Source organism: Platalea leucorodia (genome assembly GCF_965183815.1).
Source record: "Platalea leucorodia genome assembly, contig: HAP1_HAP1_SCAFFOLD_630, whole genome shotgun sequence".
NCBI lineage: Eukaryota > Metazoa > Chordata > Aves > Pelecaniformes > Threskiornithidae > Platalea > Platalea leucorodia.
The window spans coordinates 1-19603 of NW_028121004.1; the positions used below are offsets into that span (position 1 = coordinate 1).

At 73.7% G+C, this 19603-nt stretch overlaps 2 protein-coding genes across 2 annotated transcripts; both read left to right on the top strand.

The window, feature by feature from the left end:
• Positions 1-292: 292 nt before the first annotated feature.
• On the top strand, positions 293-16103 carry LOC309604315 (calmodulin-binding transcription activator 2-like; the record flags this gene model as incomplete). Its single annotated transcript, XM_082339253.1, is given in 25 exon segments — positions 293-393; positions 1910-1977; positions 2748-2883; positions 3864-3911; positions 3913-3936; positions 4053-4227; positions 4335-4351; positions 4354-4480; positions 5247-5381; positions 5383-5654; positions 5774-5896; positions 5985-6105; positions 6191-6330; positions 6838-6944; positions 7629-7658; positions 7694-7828; positions 8683-8761; positions 9144-9384; positions 10413-10564; positions 11165-11451; positions 12272-12476; positions 12570-12641; positions 13198-13394; positions 15421-15495; positions 15779-16103. Coding segments are annotated over 25 exon segments (3131 nt in total), but the record flags the coding sequence as incomplete, so codon positions are not given.
• A 364-nt stretch (positions 16104-16467) lies between these two features.
• Positions 16468-19194, top strand: LOC309604314 (sperm-associated antigen 7-like; the record flags this gene model as incomplete). Its single annotated transcript, XM_082339252.1, is given in 6 exon segments — positions 16468-16599; positions 16841-16848; positions 16850-16909; positions 18076-18164; positions 19109-19130; positions 19132-19194. Coding segments are annotated over 6 exon segments (333 nt in total), but the record flags the coding sequence as incomplete, so codon positions are not given.
• Positions 19195-19603: the final 409 nt, after the last annotated feature.

Here is a 19603-nt window from a genome sequence, read left to right on the forward strand (position 1 = left end):
TGTGGGGGGATGTGGGGGCACACGGGGGGACATGGGGGGACACGGGGACGGGGGGGATGTGGGGGGGACGGGGGGGGATGTGGGGGGACACGGGGGGATGTGGGGGGGGCACAGGGGGACACGAGGGGACATGGGAGGATGCGGGGGGGACACGGGGATGTGGGGGGGACACGGGGGGACGTGGGGGGGATGTGGGGGGACGTGGGGGGGCACAGGGGGACATGGGGGGACACGGGGGGGACGTGGGGGGGATGTGGGGGGACGCGGGGGGACGCTCACCCCTCCCTCGCAGAGAGGAGCCCCCTGAAGGTTTTCCTGCCCCGGAAGCTGGTGGAATGCCTGCCCAAATGCCCCGTCCTGCCCAAGGAGCAGCTGCGCTGGAACACCAACGAGGTGGCGGGGACACGGGGGGGGGCGCCGGGGGACACGGGGGGGGCGCCTGGGGACACGGGGGGGACCTGGGGACACGGGGGGGGCGCCTGGGGACACGGGGGGGACCTGGGGACACGGGGGGGGGGCGCCTGGGGACACGGGGGGGACCTGGGGACACGGGGGGGGGCGCCGGGGGACACGGGGGGGGCGCTGGGGGACACGGGGGGGGGCGCCGGGGGACACGGGGGGGCGCTTGGGGACATGGGGGGGCGCTTGGGGACACAGGGGGGGCGCCTGGGGACACGGGGGGGACCTGGGGACACGGGGGGGGGGGCGCCTGGGGACACGGGGGGGACCGGGGGACACGGGGGGGGGCGCCGGGGGACACGGGGGGGGGCGCCGGGGGACACGGGGGGGCGCTTGGGGACACGGGGGGCGCTTGGGGACGCGGGGGGGGGGCGCCGGGGGACACGGGGGGGCGCTTGGGGACATGGGGGGCGCTTGGGGACACAGGGGGGGCGCCTGGGGACACGGGGGGCACCGGGGGACACGGGGGGGGGCGCCGGGGGACACGGGGGGGGCGCCTGGGGACACGGGGGGGACCTGGGGACACGGGGGGGGGCGCCTGGGGACACGGGGGGGACCTGGGGACACGGGGGGGTCACCTGGGGACATGGGGGGATGCTTGGGGACACAGGGGAGACTTGGGGACATGGGGGCACTTGGGGACATGGGGGGGCGCTTGGGGACACAGGGGGGACCTGGGAACAGGGAGGGGACGGTGGGGACACAGGGATGGGGCATGGGGGGCACAGGGACAGGGCAGTGGGGACATGGGGACACGGGGGGGCACAGGGACAGGGCACTGGGGACATGGGGACACAGGGACAGGGCAGTGGGGACATGGGGACACAGGGACAGGGCAGTGGGGACATGGGGACACGGGGGGACACAGGGACAGGGCAGTGGGGACATGGGGACAGGGCACTGGGGACATGGGGACACGGGGGGACACAGGGACAGGGCAGTGGGGACATGGGGACAGGGCACTGGGGACATGGGGACACGGGGGGGACAGGGACAGGGCACTGGGGACATGGGGACACGGGGGGGGACACAGGGACAGGGCACTGGGGACATGGGGACAGGGCACTGGGGACATGGGGACACGGGGGGACACAGGGACAGGGCACTGGGGACATGGGGACACGGGGGGGGACACAGGGACAGGGCACTGGGGACATGGGGACAGGGCAGTGGGGACATGGGGACACGGGGGGACACAGGGACAGGGCACTGGGGACATGGGGACACGGGGGGGACAGCAGGGACGTGGGGACCAGGGGACGGTGGGGACGTGGGGGGCCAGGGCGTGGGGGTCACGGGGGGCAGGATGAGGGGACAGCGGGGGACAGCGGGGTCGGGGGTGGTGAGGGGCAGCGTGACAACGGGGGGGACAGCAGCGCGATGGGGGGGGGGGACACGGGGGGGGTGACAGCGGGACACGGGGGGGTCACCTCACCCTTCCCCCCCCCAGGAAATCGCCTCCTATCTCATCACCTTCGAGAAACACGAGGAGTGGCTCTCCTGCTCCCCCAAGACCAGGTGGGGCGGCGCGGGGCGGCCGTGGGGCGGCCGTGGGGTGGCCGTGGGGCACCGTGGGGTGGCCGTGGGGTGGTGTGGGGCACCGTGGGGTGGCCGTGGGGTGGCCGTGGGGTGGTGTGGGGCACGGTGGGGCACCGTGGGGTGGTGTGGGGCACTGTGGGGTGGCCGTGGGTCACTGTGGGGTGGTGTGGGGCACTGTGGGGTGGTGTGGGGCACTGTGGGGCACCGTGGGGTGGTGTGGGGCACCGTGGGGGTGGTGTGGGGTGGTGTGGGGCACCGTGGGGTGGCCGTGGGGCACGGTGGGTCACTGTGGGGCGGCTGTGGGGCACCGTGGGGTGGCGTGGGGTGGTGTGGGGCACGGTGGGGTGGCCGTGGGGCACGGTGGGTCACTGTGGGGCGGCTGTGGGGCACCGTGGGGTGGCGTGGGGTGGTGTGGGGCACCGTGGGGTGGCCGTGGGGCGGCGTGGGTCACTGTGGGGCGGCCATGGGACACCGTGGGGTGGCGTGGGGTGGTGTGGGGCACCGTGGGGTGGCCGTGGGGCACGGTGGGTCACTGTGGGGCGGCTGTGGGGCACCGTGGGGTGGCGTGGGGTGGTGTGGGGCACGGTGGGGTGGCCGTGGGGCACCGTGGGTCACTGTGGGGCGGCCATGGGACACCGTGGGGTGGCGTGGGGTGGCCGTGGGTCGCTGTGGGGCGGCCGTGGGGCACGGTGGGGCGGCGTGGGGGGGTGGCAGGCCGCGGGGTGCCCCCCCTTCACCCCCGTTTCCAGGCCGCAGAACGGCTCCGTCATCCTCTACAACCGGAAGAAGGTGAAGTACCGCAAGGACGGCTACTGCTGGAAGAAGCGCAAGGACGGCAAGACCACGCGCGAGGACCACATGAAGCTGAAGGTGCAGGGGGTGGAGGTAGGAGGCGGGGGGGGGGGCCCCCCAAAACCCGCCACCCCCCCCAAAATCACCTCACAGCCCCCCCCCCCAAAAAAAACCCCGGTCCCCCAAACCGACCCCTGGCCCCCAAAAAACCTGGCCTCTCGGCACCGCTGGGCGGGGAGGGGGGGCGATGGGGGAGCGGGGGTTCCCCGGGGGGGTGGTTTGGGGGTGTCGGGGATCCCCAGAGGGTGGTTTGGGGGTGTCAGGACCCCCAAAAAGGGGATCTAGGGGTGCCGGGGACCCCCGAGGGGGTGGTTTGGGGGTGCCGGGGACCCCCGAGGGGGAGGTTTGGGGTGTTGGGACCCCCAAGGGGGGAGTCTGGGGGTGCTGGGGACCCCCAGGGTGTGGTTTAGGGGTGCTGAGGACCCCCCAGAGGGAATCTAGTGATGCTGGGGACCCCCGGAGGGTGGTTTGGGGGTGTCAGGACCCCCAAAAGGGGATCTAGGGGTGCCGGGGACCCCCGAGGGGGTGGTTTGGGGGTGCTGAAGGGACACCCAAAGGGGTGGTTTGGGGGTGCCAGGGACCCCCAAGGGGGGTCTAAGGGTGCTGGGGACCCCTAAGGGGGGAGTTCGGGGTGTCAGGGCCCCAAGGGGGGCTCTGGGGGTGCTGGGGACCCCCTAGTTGGTGGTTTGGGGGTGCTGGGGACCCTTGGAAGGTGTTTTGAGGGTGTCAGGGCCCCCAAGGGGGGTGTCCAGGGGGTGCTGGGGGGGGTAATTTGGGGTGCTGGGGACCCCCAAGGGGGGTGTCCAGGGGTGCTGGGGCCCCCCGGGGGGTGTTTCGGGGGTGTCAGCCCCCCCCCAGCCAGGCAGATGAGGGCGTGGGGACCCCCCGGGTTGGTAGTTTGGGGGTGTCAGCACCCCCAGGGCGTGGTTTGGGGGTGTCAGGACCCCCAAAGGACGGTTTGGGGGTGTCGAGGGGGGGGGTGTCGGCCCCCCCCAGCCTGCCGCTCCCCGCAGTGCCTCTACGGCTGCTACGTCCACTCCTCCATCGTCCCCACCTTCCACCCGCCGCTGCTACTGGCTGCTGCAGGTAACGGGGGGCCCCCAGCCCCCCAAAACCACACCGGCGGGGGTCCCCCACCCCCCCCCCCAGCCCCCCAAAACCACAGACCCGCGTGTCTGTCTGTGTCCCGTCCCCCCCCCCAGAACCCCGACATCGTCCTGGTGCACTACCTGAACGTCCCGGCCATGGAGGAGTGCGGCCGCCCCTGCGGCCCCCCGCTCTGCGCCGGCGGCCCCCCGCTCTGCGCCGCCGCCGCCGACCCCCGCGAGTGGCTCAAGTGGTCGCAGGAGGAGCTCGTCGCCCAGCTGCGCCCCATGTGTGAGCGCCCTGGGGGGGGGGGGGGGGACACGGGGGGGGGACACGGGACGCGCAACGCCCCCGAACCGAACCCCGTTTCTGACCCTTCGCCCCCTCCCCGCCCGCAGTTCACGGGGTGAAGTGGGGGCTGCGGTAACGGGGGGGGGGCCCCCCGCCGGGCTCTCGCTGGAGCAGCTGGTGCAGAGGGTCCTGGAGAGTCACCAGGCGCGGCCGCCCCCCCGCACCCACGCCTGCCTCTGCGCCGGGGGGCTGGGTGAGGCCGGGACCCCCGGGGACCCCCCGGCACCCCCTGGGAACCCCCAAATCCCCCCGGCACCCCCCCTGAACCCCCCGGCACCCCCCTGGGAACCCCCAAATCCCCCCGGGACCCCCTGAACCCCCTGGCACCCCCTGGGAACCCCCAAATCCCCCTGAACCCCCTGAACTCCCCGGGACCCCCCCGAACCCCCCTGGGAACCCCCCCGGGGCCTCCCTGGGACCCCCCTGGGAACCCCCAAATCCCCTTGGGACCCCCCTGAACCCCCCTGGGACCCCCTGAACCCCCCCGGGGCCTCCCTGGGACCCCCTGGGAACCCCCAAATCCCCTTGGGACCCCCTGAACCCCCTGGGAACCCCCTGACCCCCCTCCCCCGGGACCCCCAACCTCCCCTGGGACCCCCCTGGGACCCCCTGAACCCCCCTGGGGACCCCCCCTGAACTCCCCAAGACCCCCCCCAAATCCCCTCAGAACCCCCCTGGGACTCCCCTGGGAACCCCCTAAATACCCCTGACGCCCCCTGGGGACCCCCTGAACCCCTCCAGGACCCCCTGAGCCCCCCCTGGGACCCCCAACCCCCTCCGGGACCCCCGTGAACCCCCCCTGGGACCCCCAAACCCCCTAAACCCTCTCCTGGGACCTCTTGAACCCCCCTGGGACCCCCCAGATGCCCTGGGACCCCCCCTAAACACCCCGGGGACCCCCCCCGGGCCCCCCAAAGCCCCTGCCCTCCCCCTAACGCCCCCCCTCTCCCCCCCCCCAGGCACCCCGGGCCACAAGTGCGGCAGCACCAAACACCGCATCATCTCCCCCAAAATGGAGCCGGGGGCCGGGGGAGGGGCGGCGGCGGCAGCGGCCGAGCCCCCCAAAGCCGCCCCCCTCCTCCCCCGACACCACCCAACCCTCCCCGGGCCTGGGGGGGGGGCCCCCCGAAGCCCCCCGAAGCCCCCCCTCCTTTCCCCCGGGGCTCCCCCTTTTAGTCGTAGCCAACGTAGGGGGGGCGGCGGCGCCGGGGGGCCCCGAAAACCCCCTGGGCCTGACCCCCAGCCAGCACCTGGTGACCCCCGAGGGCTCCTGCGGGGGGGGGCTGCCCCCCCCCGCGCCGCCCCCCGCCTTCGACCCCGATTGCTTCCTCAACAGCCCCCGCCGCGGGCAGACCTACGGCTGCGAGGCGAGGCCCCCCCCGGCGCGCCCCCCCCGCCGGCGGCCCGGGGGGGGGGGAGGAGGAGGAGGAGGAGGAAGAGGAGGAGGAGGAGGAGGAGGAGGCCCCCGAGCCCCCCCCTCGCCGAGCTGCTGCCGGCCGCCGCCGGCGTCCCCCCCGCCCCGCGCACCCCCCCGTCGCCCCCCGTCCCCCTCCCCGCCGAGCCGCCCCTCGCCATCACCGACTTCTCCCCGGAGTGGTCCTACCCCGAGGTGAGCGGGGGGCTTCCCGCGGGGGGGGGGGGATCCCCCCCATTCCGGGGGGGGGCCCACGCGTGACCCCCCCTTTTCCCCCCCCCAGGGTGGGGTGAAGGTGCTGATCACCGGCCCGTGGGGCGCCGGCGCCTACAGCTGCCTCTTCGACCGGGTGTCGGTGCCGGCCGCCCTGGTGCAACCGGGCGTCCTGCGCTGCTACTGTCCCCGTGAGTGTCCCCGTGGGGCGGGGGGGGGACACACAGCCCACCCGTGTCCCCCTCCCCACGGTGGCTGACCCCCCCCCCTCCGCAGCGCACGAGGCGGGCGTGGCCGCCCTGCGCGTCGCCTGCCCCCCCCCGCCTCCTCTCGGCCGCCGCCCCCCTTCGAGTACCGGGCGCGGGGGGCTGCGACGGGGCCCCCCGGCTCCCAGCTGGACTGGTTGGCGCTGGACGGTGAGTGGGGACCCCCCCGAACGGCACCCCGCCCCCCCCCGGGGGCACCCCAAAACCTCCCCCACCCTCCCACGGGGCGACACCTGGGTCCCCTGTGTGGGGTGGGGGCACCCCAAAACCTCCCCCACCCTCCCACGGGGCGACACCTGGGTCCCCTTTGGGGGGGGGGCACCCCAAAATGTCCCCCACCTCAGGCAGGGCGGCACCCAGACAACGGGGGCCACTGTATGGGGTGGGGGGCACCCCAAAATTGCCCCCCCCCCCCCCCCCCCCGGGGCGACACCTGGGTCCCCTTTGTGGGGTGGGGGGCACCCCAAAATGTCCCCCCCCCCCACGGGGCGACACCTGGGTCCCCTCTGTGGGGCGGGGGGGGCTGTGGGGACCCCAGAATCGGCCCCCCCCCCCCCCCCCCGTGGGGTGACCCCGTTTGGGGGGGGCGGAGCACGGGGGGGTGGGGTCTCTGCCCGTCCCCCCCCCCCCCCCCGCTGACCCCTCCCCCCCCCCCAGAGGCCCAGTTCCGTCTGTCCATCCTGGAGCGGCTGGAGCAGCTGGAGACGCGGCTGGGGGCCCTGCCCCCCCCGCGAGGAGCCCCGCCCCCCGCCCCCCCGGAGCAGGTCAGGCCCCGCCCAGTGGTGGGGGAGGGGTGGCCACGCCCAATGGTGGGGGAGGGGTGGCCCCCATGGCCTGGGGGGGGGAGGGGCGGGGCCACCCCTCCCAATCCGGGGCCTCCCTCGGGGTCCCCTGCCACCTCCCGCTGTCCCTGACGTCCCCGGTGTCCCCCGACGTCCCCGGTGTCCCCTGGTGTCCCCTGGTGTCCCCAACATCCCCTGATGTCCCCTGGTGTCCCCCAGTGTCCCCTGATGTCCCCTAATGTCCCCCGGTGTCCCCTGACGTCTCCTGGTGTCCCCTGACATCCCCCGGTGTCCCCTGATGTCCCTTGATGTCCCCAACATCCCCCAGTGTCCCCCGGTGTCCCCCGGTGTCCCCCGACGTCCCCTGGTATCCCCTGGTGTCCCCTGATGTCCCCAACATCCCCCGGTGTCCCCTGACATCCCCCAGTGTCCCCTGATGTCCTCTGACGTCCCCAATGTTCCCTGTGTCCCCTGGTGTCCCCTGATGTCCCCTGCCACCCCCTACCCTCCCCGGTGTCCCCCGACGTCCCCCGGTGTCCCCAACATCCCCTGGTGTCCCCTGGCATCCCCAATGTCCCCTGACGTCCCCCGTGTCCCCCGTGTCCCCTGGTGTCCCCTGCCACCCCCTACCCTCCCCGGTGTCCCCTGACGTCCCCACGGGGACAGGGGCCGGGCTCCTCCTTCGAGGCGCGGGTGGTGGCCGTCTGCGAGGCCATGATGGCGCGGCCGGGGTGGCCGGGGACGGCGGCGGGGACGGCGGCGGGGACGGCGCTGGCCCACGGGGCCACCTTCCGCGGGATGACGCTGCTGCACCTGGCGGCCGCCCAGGGCTACGCCAGCCTGGTGGAGGCCCTGCGGCGCTGGCGGTGAGCGGGGACACGGGGGGACGCTTGGGGACACATGGGGTCACTTGGGGACACCTTGGGGACACTTGGGGTCACTTGGGGACACCTTGGGGACACATGGGACAGGGGTGGGGGCAGGGATGGGGACAGGGGTGGGGACATGGTGGAGGCCCTGTGGCGCTGGCGGTGAGCGGGGACACGGGGGGACACTTGGGGACACTTGGGGACACTTGGGGTCACGGGGGGATGCCTGGGGACACCTTGGGGACACTTGGGGTCACTTGGGGACACCTTGGGGACACATGGGACAGGGATGGGGACAGGGCTGGGGACAGGGCTGGGGACATGGTGGAGGCCCTGCGGCGCTGGCGGTGAGCGGGGACACGGGGGGACACTTGGGGACACGGGGGGACGCTTGGGGACACCTTGGGGACACTTGGGGTCACGGGGGGATGCCTGGGGACACCTTGGGGTCACTTGGGGACACCTTGGGGACACATGGGACAGGGGTGGGGACATGGTGGAGGCCCTGTGGCGCTGGCGGTGAGCGGGGACACGGGGGAACACTTGGGGACGCTTGGGGACACCTTGGGGACACTTGGGGTCACAGGGGGATGCCTGGGGACACCTTGGGGACACTTGGGGTCACTTGGGGACACCTTGGGGACACATGGGACAGGGCTGGGGACATGGTGGAGGCCCTGTGGCGCTGGCGGTGAGCGGGGACATGGGGGGACACTTGGGGACACGGGGGGACACCTTGGGGACAGGAATGGGGACACGGTGGAGGCCCTGCGACGCTGGCGGTGAGCGGGGACGCCTGGGGACACCTTGGGGACACTTGGGGACGCCCGTATCCCCTCCCGTCCCCGCAGGGCGCTGGCGGCCGACAGCCTGGAGCTGGAGCAGGAGGTCGACCCCCTCAACGTGGACCATTTCTCCTGCACCCCCCTGGTGAGGGGGACACGGCGGGGACATCGGGGACAGGGGGGGACATCGGGGACGGGGGGGACACGGCGGGGACATCGGGGACACGGCGAGGACGGAGGCGACAGCGGGGAGGCAGCCTGATCGAGGGGAGGGGGGGCGAGGGGGGGGCACAGGCGGGGCGGAGGGTACCGGGGGTGGCATCTCGGGGACAAGGGGACCCTCGGGGACAAGAGGACGGGGTGGGGACACGGTGGGGACAACAGGGACGCAGCGGGGACGTGGCAGGGACGGGGACACGGCGGGGTCAGAGGGACAGGAGGTGGTGGCTCGGGCAGGGATGGGGGTACCGGGGGCGGCGTCTCGGGGACAAGGGGACCTCGGTGACCGGGTGCCACCGCGTCCCCAGATGTGGGCGTGCGCCCTGGGTCACCGGGAGGCGGCGGAGCGGCTGTGCCGCTGGGACCGGCGGGCGCTGGCCGTCCCCGACACCCTGGGGCGGCTGCCGCTGGGCCTGGCCCGCGCCCGCGGCCACCTGGCCCTCGTCACCCGCCTGGAGGAGCTGCAGCCGCAGCCGTCACCCGCGTCCCCTCGCTGCCACCTCCCCGGCCTGCGCCTCCCCTCCCCGCTCTCCGCCAGCCCTGACACAGGTACGGCGCCGTGTCCCCTCCCCGGCACCCCGGTGCGGTCACCGGCGCTGTGTCCCCTGCCCGCTCTGTGTCACCGTCACCCCGGTGCGGTCACCGGCGCCGTGTCCCCTCCCCGGCACCCCGGTGCGGTCACCGGCGCCGTGTCCCCTGCCCGCTCCGTGTCACCGGCACCCCGGTGCGGTCACCGGCGCCGTGTCCCCTCCCCGGCACCCCGGTGCGGTCACCGGCACAGTGTCCCCTCCCCGCTCCGTGTCACCGGCACCCCGGTGCGGTCACCGGCGCCGTGTCCCCTCCCCGGCACCCCGGTGCGGTCACCGGCACAGTGTCCCCTCCCCGCTCCGTGTCACCGGCACCCCAGTGCGGTCACCGGCGCCGTGTCCCCTCCCCGGCACCCCGGTGTGGTCACCGGCGCCGTGTCCCCTGCCCGCTCCGTGTCACCGGCACCCCGGTGCGGTCACCGGCGCCGTGTCCCCTCCCCGGCACCCCGGTGTGGTCACCGGCGCCGTGTCCCCTGCCCGCTCCGTGTCACCGGCACCCCGGTGCGGTCACCGGCGCCGTGTCCCCTCCCTGCTCCGTGTCACCGTCACCCCGGTGCGGTCACCGGCACCGTGTCCCCTGCCCGCTCCGTGTCACTGTCACCCCGGTGCAGTCACCGGTGCCGTGTCCCCTCCCCGGCACCCCGGTGCGGTCACCGGCACCGTGTCCCCTCCTCGTCACCCCGGTGCGGTCACCGGCGCCGTGTCCCCTCTCCTCCCTTGTCACCCTGACACTGGTACTGCCACCCCCGCTGTGTCCCCATGGCCCCCCCAGGTCCTCCCCATGGCCCCCCCGGCTGTCACTCGTCCCCTCCAGCCTGTCCCCAAGTGTCCCCCCCGTGTCCCCTCTGTTCCCCCCAGCCTCTTTCTGTCCCCAAGCCCCCCCCCATGTCCCCAGCTGTCCCCAGGCTGTCCCCTGCCCCCCCCAGCCCCCCCGGCCGTGTCCCGTCCCCCCCCGCCTGACGCCCCCCCCCCGTGTCCCCGTGTCCCCAGGGCTGAGCACCGCCAGCAGCCTCTCCTCCCCCTCGGGGCTCTCGGAGGGACCCGGCTCCGTCCCGCTGCCCCCCGCCCCCCCCGGCCCCCCCGAGGACGAGAGTTGGGGGGCGCCCCCCCCCAGCCCCCCCGACGCCGACGACGCCCTGCAGGTAACGGGGGGGGGGGGGGCGCCCCCAAAGTTGGGGACCCCCAGGGCTGAGGACCCACGGGGGGGGGGACAGCGTGGTGTCCAGGCTTCAGGACCCCCCCACGGTTGGGGACCCCCACGGTTGGGGACCCCCTAAAGCTGGGGACCCCCCCAGACTTGGGGACCTCCCCCCCAAGATTGAGGACCCCTCCCAGGGTTGGAGACCCCTGAGTTGGGGACCCCCAAAGGTTGGGGACCCCCCTGGGGGGGGGGACCCTGGCATCTGGGTTTGGGGACCCCCTAAAGTTGGGGCCCCCCTGGGTTGGGGACCCCAAAAGGTTGGGGACCCCTGAGTTGGGGACCCCCAAAGGTTGGGGACCCCCCAAAGTTGGGGCCCCCCTGGGTTGGGGACCCCCATGGGAGGGACCCCAGCATCTGGGTTTGGGGACCCCCTAAAGTTGGGGACCCCCCAGAGGTTGGGGACCCCCCAGGATTGGGGACCCCCAGAGCTGGGGACCCCCAAATTTGGGCTCCGCCCCCCCCCAGGGTTGGGGACCCCCCCGGATTTGGGGGTGTGTCCCCATCCCCCCCCCCGTGTCCTGATGTCACCCGTCCCCCCCAGGCGGAGGTGGTGACGCTGGCGCGGCAGATCATCGAGGCCACGCCCGAGCGCATCAAGCAGGAGGCGCCGGGGGGGCCCCCGGGGACGCTGGGGACACCGGGGACACCGGGGACGGCGGGGACGCTGGGGACACCGGTGACGGCGGGGACACCGGGGACACCGGGGACACCGGGGACGGCGGTGGCACCAGGGACGGCGGCGCCGGTGACGGCGGGGCTGAGCGCCGCCATGGCCTGGCTGGCCACCTACCTGGAGAGCGTCGACCGCCCCCCCGCGCCCCCCCCCAGGTACCCCCCCCATCCCGGGACACCCCAATATCCCTGGGGGGGGTCCCCACATCCTGTGACACCCCAGTATCCCCTGTGGGGGGGTCCCCCATGCCCCACAGCACCCCAATATCCCGTGGGGGGTCCCCCATGTCCCGCAGCACCCCAATATCCTGTGGGGGGGTCCCCCATGCCCCACAGCACCCCAATATCCCTGTGGGGGGGTCTCCCATGTCCCGCAGCACCCCAGTATCCCCAGGGGGGGGTCCCCCATGTCCCACAGCACCCCAGTATTCTGTGGGGGGTCTCCCATGTCCAGCAGCACCCCAATATCCCCGTGGGGGGGGTCCCCCATGCCCCACAGCACCCCAATATCCCATGGGGAGGGTCCCCCATGTCCAGCAGCACCCCAATATCCCTGTGGGGGGTCTCCCATGTCCAGTAGCACCCCAATATCCCTGTGGGGGGCGTCCCCCATGTCCCACAGCACCCCAATATCCCCTGTGGGGGGCGTCCCCCATGTCCCGCAGCACCCCAATATCCCCTGGGTGGGGTCCCCCATGTCCAGCAGCACCCCAATATCCCCTGTGGGGGGGGTCCCCCATGTCCCACAGCACCCCAATATCCCGTGGGGAGGGTTCCCCATGTCCAGCAGCACCCCAATATCCCCTGTGGGGGGGTCCCCCATGTCCAGCAGCACCCCAATATCCCCTGTGGGGAGGGTCCCCCATGTCCAGCAGCACCCCAATATCCCCTGTGGGGGGGGTCCCCCATGTCCAGCAGCACCCCAGTATCCCCTGGGGGGGGGTGCCAGGCCTCACCCCCTGCCCCTCCCCCCCAGAGCGGAGGCGCCACCCCGGGGGTCCCCGGGGGTCCCCGAGCGCCCGCCCCCGCCCCCCTCGGCCGCCGGCTGGGCCGAGTTCCTCAACGCCTCGGGGGGGGCGCGGGGCGAGGGCGCCGTCGCCCTCCTCACCCTCTCCGACCAGGAGCAGCACGAGCTCTACGAGGCCGCCCGCCTCGTCCAGGGCGCCTTCCGCAAGTACCGGGTGCGTGGGACCCCCCAACCCCCCCCCCGGCACCCCCAAACCCCCCCCGGGGCCCCCCCGCCGGCGCTGACCCCCCCAATCCTTCCCCCCCAGGGCCGGAGGCTGAAGGAGCAGCAGGAGATGGCGGCCGCCGTCATCCAGCGCTGCTACCGCAAGTATAAGCAGGTAACGGGGTGCGGGGGGACCCCAAAACCCCCCGGGACCCCCCCGACCCCCCCCCCGCCCCCCGATAACCCTGCTCTCTCTGCCCCGCAAGCTTACCTGGATTGCCCTGAAGGTAACGGGGGCGCCCGGGGCCCCCGGGGGGTTGGGGTGGGGGCACCCCGATATCGGGGACCCTCTTGGGGGTCCCAGGCACCCGGGTGCCCCCTGGGTGGGGCTTTGGGGTGGGGGCACCCCGATGTTGGGGGTCCCAGGCAGCCGGGTGCCCCCTGGGTGGGGTGTTGGGGTGGGGGCACCCCGATGTTGGGGGTCCCAGGCACCTGGGTCCCCCCTGGGTGGGGTGTTGGGGTGGGGGCACCCCCATTTTGGGGACCCTGTTGGGGGTCCCAGGCACCTGGGTCCCCCCGGGGGGCTTTGGGGTGGGGGCACCCCCATTTTGGGGACCCTGTCGGGGGTCCCAGGCAGCCGGGTGCCCCCCGGGTGGGGTGTTGGGGCGGGGGCGCCCCGGTGGCGGGGGTCCCCGTGGGGGGGCGGTGGCTGAGGCGCGGTGCCCCCCCAGTTCGCGCTGTACCAGCGGATGACGCAGGCGGCCATCCTCATCCAGAGCAAGTTCCGCAGCTACGCCGAGCAGAAGCGGTTCCAGCGGCGGCGGCGCGCGGCCGTCCTCATCCAGCAGCGCTTCCGCAGCCACCGCGAGCACCAGCGCCTGCAGCAGGGCCCCCGCGCGCCCCCCGCGCCCCTGCCCCCGCGCCTCCGGTGGGTGCTGGGGCGCTGGGGGCGCTGGGGATGGGGACACTGGGGGCACTGGGGTGGGGGACTGGGGGCACTGGGGGCACTGGGGTGCTTGGGGCACTGGGGGCGCTGGGGTTGGGGACTGGGGGCACTGGGGTGCTTGGGGCACTGGGGGCGCTGGGTCCTTGGGGATGGGGACACTGGGGAATGGGGACTGGGGACACTGGGTGCTGGGGCACTGGGGGCACTGGGGATGGGGACTGGGGACACTGGGGTTGGGGACTGGGGGCACTGGGGACACTGGGTCCTTGGGGATGGCGACACTGGGGGATGGGGACTGGGGACACTGGGGGCACTGGGGTGCTTGGGGCACTGGGTGCTTGGGGATGGGGACTGGGGACACTGGGGTTGGGGACTGGGGGCACTGGGTCCTTGGGGATGGGGACTGGGGACACTGGGGTTGGGGACTGGGGGCACTGGGGTGCTTGGGGCACTGGAGGCACTGGGGTTGGGGACTGGGAACACTGGGGTTGGGGACTGGGAACACTGGGGGATGGGGACTGGGGGCACTGGGGGGCACTGGGTGCTTGGGGATGGGGACACTGGGGGCACTGGGGTGCTGGGGGCACTGGGGTTGGGGACTGGGGGCACTGGGGACACTGGGGTTGGGGACTGGGGGCACTGGGTGCTGGGGCACTGGGGGCACTGGGGGGCACTGGGTCCTTGGGGATGGGGACACTGGGGGATGGGGGACTGGGGGCACTGGGGGCACTGGGTCCTTGGGGATGGGGACTGGGGACACTGGGGTTGGGGACTGGGGGCACTGGGGTGCTTGGGGCACTGGAGGCACTGGGGTTGGGGACTGGGAACACTGGGGTTGGGGACTGGGAACACTGGGGGATGGGGACTGGGGGCACTGGGGGGCACTGGGTGCTTGGGGATGGGGACACTGGGGGCACTGGGGTGCTGGGGGCACTGGGGTTGGGGACTGGGGGCACTGGGGACACTGGGGTTGGGGACTGGGGGCACTGGGTGCTGGGGCACTGGGGGCACTGGGGGGCACTGGGTCCTTGGGGATGGGGACACTGGGTGCTGGGGGACTGGGGACACTGGGAGCCAGGGTCCTTGGGGATGGGGACACTGGGGGATGGGGGACTGGGGGCACTGGGGACACTGGGTCCTTGGGGATGGGGACTGGAGACACTGGGGTTGGGGACTGGGGGCACTGGGGTGCTTGGGGATGGGGACACTGGGGAATGGGGACTGGGGACACTGGGTGCTGGGGCGCTGGGGGCACTGGGGATGGGGACTGGGGGCACTGGGTGCTTGGGGATGGGGACACTGGGGGCACTGGGGTTGGGGACTGGGGGCACTGGGGACACTGGGTCCTTGGGGATGGGGACACTGGGGAATGGGGACTGGGGACACTGGGTGCTGGGGCGCTGGGGGCACTGGGAGCTGGGGGCACTGGGTCCTTGGGGATGGGGACACTGGGGTTGGGGACTGGGGGCACTGGGGTGCTTGGGGCACTGGGGGCACTGGGGTTGGGGACTGGGGGCACTGGGGACACTGGGTCCTTGGGGATGGGGACACTGGGGATGGGGACTGGGGACACTGGGTGCTTGGGGACTGGGGAAACTGGGTGCTGGGGCGCTGGGGGCACTGGGAGCCAGGGTGCTTGGGGACTGGGGACACTGGGTGCCGGGGTCCTTGGGGATGGGGACACTGGGGGATGGGGTGCTGGGGGACTGGGGGCACTGGGTGCTGGGGGACTGGGGACACTGGGAGCCGGGGTCCTTGGGGACTGGGGGCACTGGGAGCCGGGGTCCTGGGGACACTGGGGGGCACTGGGTGCTGGGGCACTGGGGGCACTGGGGGGCACTGGGTCCTTGGGGATGGGGACACTGGGTGCCGGGGTCCTTGGGGATGGGGACACTGGCGGATGGGGTGCTGGGGGACTGGGGACACTGGGAGCCGGGGTGCTGGGGGACTGGGGGCACTGGGAGCCGGGGTGCTGGGGACGGGGTGTCCTCACCCCCCCTCCCCCCAGGGGCACCTTCCTCACCATCAAGCAGGACCAGGCGGCCCGGAAGATCATGCGGTTCCTGCGGCGCTGCCGTCACCGGTGGGGACACGGGGGGGACACGGGGGGGGCGGGACACGAGGGGGGGGGGCACGAGGGGGGGGGGGGGACACGAGTGGGGAGGGGGACACGGGGGGGAAGTGGGGAGGTTGTGGGGGGGACACGGGGGGGGTGGAGAAGGGGAGGGGGTGGGGCTGGGGGGTGTCGCGGGGGGGTGGGGACAGGTGACACGGGTGGGGGGGGGCGGGGGGGGTCCCCACGGAGCCTGACCCTCCCCCACTCGTGTCCCCCCCCCCCCACTCGTGTCCTCCCCCCCCCCCCCCAGGATGGAGGAGCTGAAGCAGAGCAAGGAGGGGGACAGTTTACAGAAGCGGGGCCTGGCCTCGTGACGCCCCTCCCCCCCCCCACGCGGGACCCTGGCGTTTCGGGGGGGCTCCCCTCCCCCCACGCCCCCCCCTCCCCCCCCCCCCCCCAGGCTTTGCCTTATCTCGGGTGCCGTCGCCCCCCCGCCCGCTGGCACCCGGACGCCTGGGTGTCGTCGTCCCCCCCCCCCGTGGAGGGGGGGGCAGAGCCACCCCACGCCCCTCCCCCCACCACCCCCCCGCATGCCCCCCCTTCCCCCCCCCCCCGGCCCCGCGTGGGCTCTTTGTACAAAGTTCCATTAAAAAATAAAAAAAAAAACCAAGAAGAAGCAGGAATAAATAAAAAAAAAACAAAAACCGAGGCGTGTGTGTGGCTGGGGGGGGCGGGCACGCGTGGGGGGGGGCGGGCACGCGTGGAGGGGGCGGCTCGGCCCCTTTAAGGCGCGGCCCCCTTTAAGGCGCGGCCCCCTTAAGACCATGCCCTTTTAAGGAGAGGCGTCCCCGCCGTGTGGAACGCTCCCCTTTAAGGGCAGGCCCCCGCCCCTTCCCCCCGTGACCCCCGCCCCTTTGTCCGCCCCGCCGGCGCCGCCCCGCCCCTTTCGAGCCAAGCCACGCCTCCCCCCGACGCGCTGACGCGGTGACGCAGCGGGGGGGCGTGGCGTGGCGTGCGGCTGCCTCCCCCGCCGCCCCAAGATGGCGGAGCTGGATCTGCTGGGCTCCATCCTCAGCTCCATGGAGCGGCCGCCCGCCGCGGCCGACGGGGAGGCGCGGCGCCGGGCCAGGGGTCAGCGGGGCCGGGGGAGGCGCGGGGGGAGGCGGGGAGGGAACCGCGGGGCGCGGGGGCGGGAGCGAGCGGGCGCGGAGCGGGGCGGTGGCGGCCATCCCCCCCCCCCCCCCCCCCGTCCGCCCCTCACGCTTGGCCACGCCCCCAGACCACTGATAGACAGGTGCTGTTGGCCACGCCCCCAGCCGTTTGATTGACACCCAGTGTCCCCCCACCCCCCCCCCCCGTGCCCCCCCCCCAGAAGAAGCCCGCGCGGGTGAAGAAGCTGCAGGAGCAGGAGAAGCGCCAGAAGGTGGAGTTCAGGAAGAGGGTGAGCGGGGGGGGCCGGGGCCTGGGTGCCCCCCCTTGGGCACCTGGGTGCCCCCCCAGATGCCTGGGTGCCCCTGGGTGCCCCCCCCCGGGGCCTGGGTGCCCCCCCAGATGCCTGGGTGCCCCCCCCTGACACCTCAGTGCCCCCCCCAAATGCCTGGGTCCCCCCTGGGTGCCCCCCCCCGGGGCCTGGGTGCCCCCCCCGATGGCTCAGTCCTCTCCCCAGGCACCTGGGTGCCCCCCCTTGGGCACCTGGGTGCCCCCCCAGTTGCCTGGGTCCCCCCTGGGTGCCCCCCCCGACACCTCAGTGCCCCCCCCAATGCCTGGGTCCCCCCCTGGGTTCCCCCTCCTTGGACATCTGGGTGCCCCCCCCCGACACCTGGGTGCCCCCCCCGACACCTGGGTGCCCCCCCTGACACCTCAGTCGTCCCCCCCAGGCACCTGGGTCCCCCCCCCCAACACCTCAGTGCCCCCCATTGAACACCTGGGTGCCCCCCCCGACACCTCAGTGCCCCCCCAAATGCCTGGGTCCCCCCTGGGTGCCCCCCCCCAACAGCTGGGTGCCCCCCCTGATGCCTGGGTCCCCCCTGGGCACCTGGGTACGCCCCCCCGACACCTCAGTGCCCCCCCAAATGCCTGGGTCCCCCCTGGGTGCCCCCCCCCCCAACACCTGGGTGCCCCCCGACACCTGGGTGCCCCCCCTTGGACACCTGGGTGCCCCCCCCCGATGCCTCAAGTGCCCCCCCAACATCTCAGTGTCCCCCCGCTGGACTCCTGGGTCCCCCCCAATGCTTGCCCCCCCCCCCAAATACCTGGGTGCCCCCTGGGTGCCCCCCCCTGCCCCCTGAGTGCCCCCCCCGATGCCCGTGTCCCCCCCCAACACCTGGGTGCCCCCCCCCGGCCCCTGGGTGCCCTCCCCCGACACCTGGGTGCCCCCCCTGGCCCCTGGGTGCCCCCCCGGGCCCCTGGGTGCCCCCCCCCGACACCTGGGTGCCCCCCCCGGCCCCTGGGTGCCCCCCCGGGCCCCTGGGTGCCCCCCCCCGACACCTGGGTGCCCCCCCCCCGGCCCCTGGGTGCCCCCCCCGACACCTGGGTGCCCCCCCCCCGGCCCCTGGGTGCCCCCCCCGGGCCCCTGGGTGCCCCCCCCGACACCTGGGTGCCCCCCAGATGGAGCAGGAGGTCTCCCAGTTCATCCAGGCCAGCGGGGAGCCCCGGCGCCGCTTCCAGCCCATGAGCAAGATCGAGAGGAGCATCCTGTGAGCGGGGGCACTGGGGGCACTGGGGGGACTGGGGGACTGGGGGGGGCACTGGGGGGCGTCTGAGGACACTGGGGGTGCTGGGGACACTGGGAGGCGATACTGGGGACACTGGGAGGATATTGGGGATACTGGGGAGATACTGGGGACACTGGGAGGCAATACTGGGGACACTGGGGAGATACTGGGGATACTGGGGAGATACTGGGGACACTGGGAGGCAATACTGGGGACACTGGGAGATACTGGGGATACTGGGGAGATACTGGGGACACTGGGAGGCAATACTGGGGACACTGGGGGGACATTAGGGACACTGGGATGACACTGGGGACACTGGGATGGCAATACTGGGGATGCTGGGGGGACACTGGGGACACTGGGAGGCGATACTGGGGACACTGAGGAGATACTGGGGATACTGGGGAGATACTGGGGGCACTGGGAGGCAATACTGGGGATGCTGGGGGGACACTGGGAGGCAATACTGGGGACACTGGGGAGATACTGGGGATGGTGGGAGGCAATATTGGGGACACTGGGGAGATACTAGGAACACTGGAGATACTGGGGAGATACTGGGGACACTGGGAGGCAATACTGGGGACAGTGGGGACACTGGGAGGCAATACTGGGGATACTGGGAGGATATTGGGGATACTGGGAGATACTGGGGACACTGGGAGGCAATACTGGGGACACTGGGGGGACACTGGGGACACTGGGAGGCAATACTGGGGGACACTGGGGATACTGGCGAGATACTGGGGATACTGGGTGGACATTGGGGATACTGGGGAGATACTGGGGACACTGGAAGGCAATACTGGGGATGCTGGGGGGACACGGGGGATACTGGGGAGATACTGGGGCCACTGGGAGGCAGTACTGGGGCCACTGGGGCGGTACTGGGGAGCACTGGGGACAGCGGGCCCGCCCCGCAGGCACGACGTGGCGGAGGTGGCCGGGCTTGACGTCCTTCTCCTTCGGGGAGGACGAGGAGAGCCGCTACGTCATCGTCTTCAAGAAGGTGGGGGGAGGGGCGGGGGGGGGAGGGGGATGGGGGGGGGGGGACGGGGACAGGGGGGGGATGGGGGGGGAGGGGACAGGGGGGAACAGGGGATGGGGGGGACATAGGGGGGGACAGGGGACCCCATGGGGTGGCAGGGGAGGGGAGGGGGGGGGGGACGGGACAGTGGGGGGGGGGACAGGGGACAGTGGGGGGGGGGTGGGGAGGGGGACAGTGGGGGAGGGGGGACATGGGACCCCAGGGGGTGGCAGGGAGGGGACACGGGGGGATGGGGAGGGGACGGGGGGGGGACAGGGGATGGGGGGGGGACATGGGGACAGGGGACCCCAGGGGGTGGCGGGGAGGGGACATGGGGGGACAGCGGGGGGAATGGGGAGGGGAGCCGGGGGTGGGGGGGAGGGGAGCCGGG